Below are 8,684 nucleotides of genomic sequence, written 5' to 3' on the forward strand. Positions count from 1 at the left end.
GCAGTCAAACAAAGCGTATTACCAAGTATCATCATCAGCTATGGTTATTGACATCCATCAGATGGGAACTGACCTTGCCCTAAAAATGAAAAATAATGGCAAAAAAGAGAATAGTACACATTCATTCACTTAGAAAAATTTTGCTAAAGCTTTTTAAAATAGAGATAGTAGGGGCACCTGGATGGCTCAGTTAGTTAAGCGTTCTACTCTTGATTTGGCTCAAATCATGATCTCAGGGTCATGAGATGGAGTCCCACATCACACTGGGTGTGGATCCTGCTTACAATTCTCTCTTTCTCTCTCCCTCTGCCTCTCCCTCTCAACTCCTGTGGTTGCTCTTTCTCTCTCTCTCTAAAACTAAATAAATAGAATAGAATAGAAATAATAAAAATAATGTAAACTTTTCCCAGAAATTCAGAAAAAAATAATTATTTAAAACATCTTATAATAATAATAACTGAAATAAATAATGGATAAAATTAAAAAGTAGAGTAAATCCATTGTTAAGTATATTTATTTAAAATGTTTCTAATATAAATATTAATAAAATAAAATTATTAATTTCTAAATGAAATCTTAATCCACCAAATCTCATCAATCTTAATCCACCAAAAAGGAAGGAGGACAGAAATTTGAATGAAGCCTTATTATAATGAGAAAGGATGTAGATCTATAAACCTACATATGTAGGAGATTATGAAATATAAGAATAGAACTTTGTTAATTATTCTGATCATTTAGAAAAGCAAATATTTCTAGAAAAATTACAATTTATAAATTCAGATTCCTTCTAGTTGAAAAACTCTGAATAGAGCAAAACATTAATATAATACTTAGTTTACAGCTCTAAAAGTCATCTTTGGACTTGTGGACTTAATAAAAGTTTGAGATGAAATCCTAGTTCTACGTCCTGCTCTTTGTAAAACTCTGATGAGGTACCTTTTCCTCAATTTCCTCATCTATAAAATGGGCACCATGATACCTATTTATAGGATTGTCCTGAGGAACAACTGCATTGGGTATCTATGAAGCGGCACTGTTCTGTACGGTTGTGGTACATATAGGAGTCTATTTCACGGTATGGTTAGATGCTTTGGTAATGAATACAATGAAAATTGAAAATGTGTTGGGTATCTTGTCAAGTAATTATCAGCAATTTCTGATCTTCCTTGGAGAAATGTCTATTTATATCCTTTGCCCATTTTTTTTAAATTGAGCTTTTTGTACTTATATTATTGACTTATTAGTGTTTTTCATATATTCAGGAAATAAGTTTCTCATTAGGTATATGATTACAAACATTTTATCTCATTATATGGATTGCTTTTTTATTTTCATTATTATGTCCTTTGAAGAACAAGAGCATTTAACACTGAAGTCCAGTGCTTTTTGTGCCATATTGAAGTATTCTATGCTAAACTCAAGGTCAAAAGATTATCTGCATGTTTTCTTCTAAGAAGTTTTAGTTTATGTCCTGTATTTAGATTTAATCCAATTTTGAGTTAGTTTTTGTATTTGGTGTAAGGTGAAGATGCAACTTCATTCTTTTGCATGTGGCCATCCAGTGTTCCAAGACCATTTGTTGAAATGACTGTTTTTTACCCTATTGGATAGTCATGGCACGAGATACTTAAATTCAGCTGATCATGGATGTATGGTGTACTTCTGGATCCTGAAACCTTATTTCATTGATTAATATATCTATCCTTACGCCAGTACCACACTGTTCTCACACTGTCTTGTTTCCTATTCTTTTTCAGAAAGTTTCGAAATGAGAATTCCATCTACTTTGTTCTTTTTCAGGATACTAGGCACCATGCAATTCCATCTGAGTGTGAGAATGTTTATCTACTTATTGGAAGGTAATAGAATCTGGAGATAATTTGGACCAGGGGTGCTATGAAACAATGTTAAATTTTTCAGTGCATAAATATATGATTTTTTTCCAATATTTAGATCTTCAATTTCCTTAAATAGTGTTTGTAGTTTTCAGAAATTGGGTTATAAGCTTCTTTTGTAAAGTTTATTCCTCAGAATTTTATTTATATATTTTTGATGCTCTTGTAAATGGGTTTATTTTTTCAAATTTTATTTTTGGATTGTTCATTGAAAGTATGTAGATATACAGTTGATTTTTGGAGATTGATCTTTTATGTGCAATGCTTACTGAACTCTTCCACCATTTCTAATAGTTTTTAGTCAGTTATTTAAGATTTTTTAGGAGGCGGGGCAAGATGGCGGAAGAGTAGGGTCCCCAGGTCACCTGTCCCCACCCACTTACCTAGATAACTTTCAAATCATCCTGAAAACCTATGAATTCGGCCTGAGATTTCAAAGAGAGAACAGCTGGATACTACAGTGAGAAGTGTTCGCGCTTCTATTAAGGTAAGAAGATGGAAAAAAAAGAAAGAGAAATAAAGTCTCCCGAGAGACCTCCATCTTCATAGAAGCATTCTTTATCATAGCCAAGGGGTGGGAGCAACTCAAATGTCCATCAAAGATAAATGGATAAAGAAATGTGGTATATAATGATTTTATTTATTTATGAGAGACACAGAGAGAGAGGGCAGAGACTCAGGCAGAGGAGAGAAGCAGGCTTCCATGCAGGAGGCCGACGTGGGACTCGATCCCGGGACTCCAGGATCAGGCCCTGGGCCGAAGGCAGCACTAAACCGCTGAGCCACCCAGGCTGCCCTCTCTTTCTTAGTAAACAGAAATTTTACCACATTACAAACAGTATTCACAATCACTTGAACATTTTAAGTAGCTTAGTCTAGACCCCCCGAGTGACTCAGGGGTTGAGCATCCACCTTCGGATGGATAAAGAAATAAATAAATCCACCTTCTTGGATAAAGAAATAAAAATCTTTAAAAACAAACAACACAAAATAATCCGCTTAGGCCTTTGCTGGAAGGTGCTGCTTGTTGCTCGACTTGTGTTCCGTGGAGTCCGTGAGGCACGATCATCCTGACATTCGAGGCTTGCCGCTTGTGTCACCGATGTGCTCCTGCCTCTTTATCCCTCTTTCTGCTTTTTGGTTTGATGAATTATTTTTTCATGATTCTATTTTAATTGCTCCATTTTCTCCATTCGAGATTCAGCTTTCTTTCTTTTTTTATTTAATGATCTTCAATGATGTTGCTTCTCCTCTGCCTTCTGCACATGTGTCTGCGGTGTGTGTCCGTGTCTCTGTTTCTCGGTCAGTGTGCGTGGACACACCACATGATTTCAGTTCAGTCGGGGTCAGGCTGGAGAGTCAGGGCCTCCTGTCTACGTTCAGTTCTGCGACTGACGGCAGGTTTCCTAGGGCCCAGGTCAGGGCGACCCACTGGGGGCACCGCCGTCCACAGCTCACCCAGGGGAAACGAGGGAAGGGCCCGGAACGCACGACAGGCAGGGGTTCGGGATGAGGACGGCCTCACCCCTTCTAGGCCAAGACCCCGACACCTTCTGTAGGGTTTGCCTTGGATTCAGGAGCCTAGGATCGTGGGGAGCTATTGCCCATCCCTGCCCGGGGGGACTGTCATCTTCTGGGCCTCCAGAATGAGGGTACCGGTGCCCATGTGTGTGTGTGTGTGTGTGTGTGTGTTTGAGGAAAATAATCCCTTTATTTAAAATACCAAAATTCCAACTACTATAAGATACCACATGTAAAAAACAAGACATAGTCTTGAGATGTAAAGGACACTGTCCCTAGAAAGTGCCTCTCTTTTTCTATTATTCTTTTTTTTTAATTTGGCTAATGGTGTCTACTGACACATATTTGGAATGTAATCTATTTATCAGCCAGCTGTTCTGGCCCAATGTGGATTTAGGATTTTAAAACATGTGTGGCTTTAGAGCTGTATAATAAAGTATAATCTTAAATAAAAGTATCTTTTTAAAAGACTCTTATCATCGACATCACTGGTGACAGCAATAAATAGCAGACATTGTAATAGGTAGTTTTTTGCAGTATTTTACAGGTAAACAGCCCTGCCATATAGGTAACATTAGTGTGTTAGTCCTGTGCACACAGGACCTCGTGGGCCTGGACGCATGTACACACCAAGGAAGAACGTGTGGGTGGAGGTATGTCCTGCAGGTGACACCCGCCTCCAAGGTCATAGATATGAGGCCTCAGTGGCCTGGGACGTCTGGGGGAAGCCCCGCTAGGACACCCTATCCCACAGGCAAGATGCAGACCATCCCCGACGGGCACAACGCTTCTCCGGGGTCAAACCGGGGAAGACTGGACAGTCGTGTCTGAACCCAGGTGTGTGTCCAAGCTGGGGCCCTGGGTGCACACAGTCCTTCCCTGGGGCCTGTGGACAGGGGTGTGGTTGTGTCACTGTGTGCACAGGCCATCGCCTGCAGGGAGGGGGGGGGGCGGCAGCACGAGCGCTGCCCCTGCAGCTTCCTCCAGGAGTGGGTCAGGGGGGGGTCCCAGGAAGTGAGGTCACTGCCGTGTCACAGAGCCCAACAGAACGGAACCCCCGTAACCAGGCACCCGCATCCAGTGCAGCCCCAGCTCAGGCTCACTTGGCTGGAGACATCTGCTACTAGAAGATGTTCTCTTGCTGCCGGCCCACGTCTGGGGGCTCTGGCTCCCAGGAACCCCAGGGGTGCGGCTTGTTCCTATGCTGTAGGCAGTGGCTCCAGCATAGGTACCAAGGTGTCAGGGCGGTGATCAGGAGGCGCCGTCAGGTAACACAGCGCAGGCCAGGCCAGGCCCCCTGTGCCACCATCCTGGGAGCCTCATCCCCTCCTCCTCAGGTTCAGGGAACCAGGGATGTGTGGGCAGGTCCCATCCAGGCTGGGGGACGCTGCAGGGCGGCACATTCCCCGGGGATCCCTTCAGGGTCACCCTGATGTCAAGGTGGGCAGGGGGGAAACAGGGTTCCTGAGGTCCTCTACCCGCCCCAGAGTCACTCCGAGGCCCTGCAGCCGCATCCCTTTGCTGTTCCCAGGGGCGGTGGGTGCCGCCTGCACTGTGGGGTGTCTGGGTAGAGGCAGCTGGGGGTGCGGCCCAGCCGAGGGGGCCAGACCGGGCGCTGAGGCCTCCTGCCTGGCTGCCGGGCACTGTCTCCACAGAGCTCCACCCGGGTCGTGGGGCGGAGAGGAGAAGGGGTCGTCTGCCCCAGCCTCCAGGAGCAGGGAGGTGCCCTGCGCAGCTAATGGAGGCCAGCGCGGGCTCAGGGTGAGTGCAGGGGCTGGGCCCCCCGACACCCGGGCCCCGATGCGGCAGGAAGGACCCCGGGTTCCCAGAAGCCAGCCTGCTACCCCCTGGGCCCCCCGACACTCCTGCTCCCACATGAGTCTGGATCCCCCCCTCCCCACACCTGCCCCCATGGCCCTGCCCCTGCCTGGGCCAGATGCAGAGTCCCTGCGCACAGATGTGTGGGAACATCAGAATAGAGCCCTCAGGGGAGGCCTGGTCCCCCGGGGGTTAGCGCCTGCCTTCCCCCAGGCCTGATCTCCGAGGCCCGGGATCGAGCCCGCCTGGGCTCCCTGCACGGGCTGCTTCTCCCTCTGTCTGTGTGGCTGCCTCTCTCGGTCTCTCTCTGTGTCTCTGGAGGTCCTTGTAATGATCCAAATATTTTGAACATTTATCCTCTGAGTTTTTCTTTATTGCATAGTTGGTCCTGTTTGTGTAAGAGACAGGCAGGGAGCTTGAGCGGGAGAGGGAGCCCCAGCTCCTCAAGCCCACGGGGCCCCAGCGCAGGGCCTGCCGGGGCGGGATCCCAGGTCTCCTGGCGGCTCCCTGCAGGCTGCACGTCCCCTCTGTCCCACCTCAGGGTGCAGGGGCCGCGGCCGGGAAGGGGCATCAGATCGTCCTGACCAAGCTCACCCGGACGGAGCTGCTGGAGTACAAAGTCCGACAACTGCTGCTCGCCTTGCAGCGCAGGGACGTCATCTACATCTTCAGCTTTTTAGAGGATTATCGTACATTCGCCACCACGGACGAGGTGCTGGACCTGCTGTTCACCGAGTGAGCACCTGCCCCTCCGCAGCCCAGGGCTGGGCCACCTGCTGCTGGGGAGGCTGGGGATGGTGTGAGCTTCCCGGCCTCGGGCTGCTCCCCCGCCTGGAGCAGGGTCCCCCAGGGCCTAGGTCCTGGAGGGCAGCCCCGGGGCCTGGCCTGTGGCGGGTCGGCCAGAGGGGCTGTGCCTGTGCTCAGCAGCCGTCCTCCTCCCCGTGACCAGGCCTGTGCCTCCTCCCTGCCCCCCCATCACCAGGGTCCTGAGCGGCCTGTTTCCCCATTGAAAGGGAGGTTTGAGAGTCCATCGGGGGTCTGTGTCCTGGGGCAGCCAGACAGGGAACCCCGGGACCCCCCAAGCCCACTAAGATATGGGCCATGGGCCTGGCCAGAGCCCTTTCATGCTCAAGCCTTCAGGAGGCCCCAGCAGGTGCGGGCACTTCTCCGGGAGCTGCCCGTGGCCCCACGCACAAAGCTGACTGCCCCCGGGGCACAAAGCTGACTGCCCCCGGGGCAAGGCCTAGTCGGGGTCAGAGGGTGAAGCCCCTATGATGAGAGGTCGCGTCCACAGGACGATTCATGGGATGTCCCTGCTCTCCTCTAGGTATGGGTGCATCGCAGATGCGTGGGGTAACAACGATGTGGTCCTGCAGTGCTGGAAACTGTGAGTGACTCCGGCTCCTGCAGGAGGGCCTTCCCTCTCCTGGAGGGCAGCGAAGGGGCTGTGGGGCGGTGGGGGCTGCCCCCACCCCACACATCTGCAATTCCGTGACAGGGAAAAGGTCTAATGCCCCTTCTGGAAAAGAGCAAAGGAGAGCGGTGGATGGGGGTGGGCTTGGTGGGAGGCACTGAGACCCCTCAGGGAGACCTTCTCCATGCCCCCCCAACCCTCTCTCTGCCCCACACCTGGAGCCCAGAGCAGAGGGGGTGGGGAGCATCGTACTCCCCAGTCTGGTGGCACCTGGACCCGGGGGAACAGCAGTGCTCAGGAGGGCCGGTGAGGGCTCCCGGACCAGGCGGCCCCCGCCCCGTGGGAGAAGGGAGATTAGAGTCAGTGGAAGGACCCCCGGGGGCCCCTCGGGAGGGAGGCAGCACAGAGACACAGGAAGGAAGGTGGCGGTCCCGGGCGGCTCCTGGCAAGGCCTGGCAGGACATAGAGCCCGAGCCCTCCTGCCTTGGAGCTTCCCAGAGCAACAGTGTGTGCAGTGAGGGCAATGACAGGCCAGACGCCCCCCGCCCCCTGATGCCTGCCGGTGGACTTAAGGGGTAGGTGGGCAGGGACCAGGCTGAGGAGGGAGCCCTGCTTCCCCAGGAGAGACGCTGATGGTCACCCCGCTGGGCCTGGGCTCCCCACACAGAGGTTGCATCCCAGCCCCTCTTCGGGGAGCAGGCCTGTGGCAGGCAGGACCACCAGCTGGCAGGGGGACGAGGAGCAGGACTGGTCTCCGACACCCTGCGCGGAAGGCCGGGTCCTGCAGGGCTTCCCCGGGACACCTGCATGTGACAGAGCCCTGTCTTCTGATGCCTGTTCCCGCCTGTCCCTCCCCAGGGCCGTGTCCTTCATGATGGAAATATGGCTGAATTATTATGGGGACGACTTTCATCAGTTCCCAGAATTTCCCTCCCTTATAAAACTCCTGGAATTGTTAAGACAGCACATGCCAGGCACAGATGCGCATCTCCGGGCCCTGCGTCACCTGAGGCAATTCAGACGCCTCCATGCAGGAGCGAGAGGCTGGGGTGAGGAGGACTGGGGGTGGCCGAGCTGGGGATGGGGGGGGCCGCAGATCCAGCCTCCTTGCTGCTGGACCAGGAGCAGGGGTGGGCTCACACCCCACCCCACGGGCTGCAGCCTGGGGACACCTCCCAGGGCTCTTGCCTCACACACATCGAGTGGCGGGAAGAGTGGCCTTGATTTGGGAGGGACGTGGACAGTCTGTCCTGGTGGTGATACTTTGTCTTCTTGGATCTACAGCTTCGGCCCGAGGAAAACACCCTGAACCCACTCTGGATGCACCCCAGCTCCGACCGTGGGGCCTGCTGCCCCGTGGGGCCTGGCTGCTGGGGCTGAGGGCTTGGCCTGCGATGAGCCGCCTGCTGGGGAGGCAAAGCCCCTGCAGATAGTGGTCACTGCTGCCCTGCAGGAGCCCCCTGCACCCCTGGGAGCCCTGGAAGAGGAGCAGGCACCACCCCCTGCTCTCGAGGTCGTGGATGTGCCCCAGCCACCTCCTAACTGATGGAGCAACTGGCCTCGGGGATGGAGCAACCTGTTGAACCACCCGAGGAGCCCGCCCCAGCTCCAACTGTGGAGCCTGGGGAAGGTTCCGGGTCTGAAGGGATAGTGGCTGCTGGAGATGAGGACTTGGTCAAGGCAGAGATGCTGGCTCCTGAGGTGAAGGTGGTGCACGTGCTGGTCGAACCTATGGTTCCCTGCCCCTATGAGGAGGAGCCACCTGCTCCCATGGCCACCCCGGAAGAGTAGGCCCTGGTGCCTGCAATCGGGGTCCCCAGAGGGCCAGACCTGCAACCTGCCTCTGGAACAACCTGCTTCGATCCGTTAGCAGCCCCCTGACCACCTCGGGGGCCCGCCCCAGCTCCCACCGCGGGGCTCGTGATGGCTACAGCCCAACAGGGCTTGCCCTCCCCTGTTATTTCACTGTTTCTATTTTTTGAGTTTTTCTTTAACCTGTATAATAGCTTATAGAGTTTTATTGCAATAAAGGA

The 8,684-nt window shown here is 52.1% G+C and overlaps 1 protein-coding gene across 1 annotated transcript; it reads left to right on the forward strand.

Moving 5' to 3' along the window:
- Window positions 1-4,483: 4,483 nt before the first annotated feature.
- Window positions 4,484-8,197, forward strand: LOC119879082 (ral guanine nucleotide dissociation stimulator-like). Its single transcript, XM_038589539.1, has 5 exons — window positions 4,484-4,687; window positions 5,779-5,972; window positions 6,565-6,624; window positions 7,510-7,700; window positions 7,983-8,197. Exons 1-5 carry the CDS (start codon window positions 4,550-4,552, stop codon window positions 8,195-8,197), a joined length of 798 nt encoding a protein of 265 aa, XP_038445467.1. The 5' UTR covers window positions 4,484-4,549.
- The last annotated feature ends 487 nt before the right edge of the window (window positions 8,198-8,684 follow it).

The sequence above is a fragment of the Canis lupus genome, unplaced genomic scaffold (genome assembly GCF_011100685.1).
Source record: "Canis lupus familiaris isolate Mischka breed German Shepherd unplaced genomic scaffold, alternate assembly UU_Cfam_GSD_1.0 chrUn_S233H393, whole genome shotgun sequence".
In the NCBI taxonomy this organism is placed as follows: Eukaryota; Metazoa; Chordata; class Mammalia; order Carnivora; family Canidae; genus Canis; species Canis lupus.

Coding starts and splice junctions, on each gene's coding strand:
- LOC119879082 (XM_038589539.1), top strand. CDS start 4,550: ATGTTCTCTTGCTGCCGGCCCACGTCTGGGGGCTCTGGCTCCCAGGAA. Junction 4,688..5,778: donor TGATCAGGAGGCGCCGTCAG/GTAACACAGCGC, acceptor GTCCCACCTCAG/GGTGCAGGGGCCGCGGCCGG. Junction 5,973..6,564: donor CTGGACCTGCTGTTCACCGA/GTGAGCACCTGC, acceptor GCTCTCCTCTAG/GTATGGGTGCATCGCAGATG.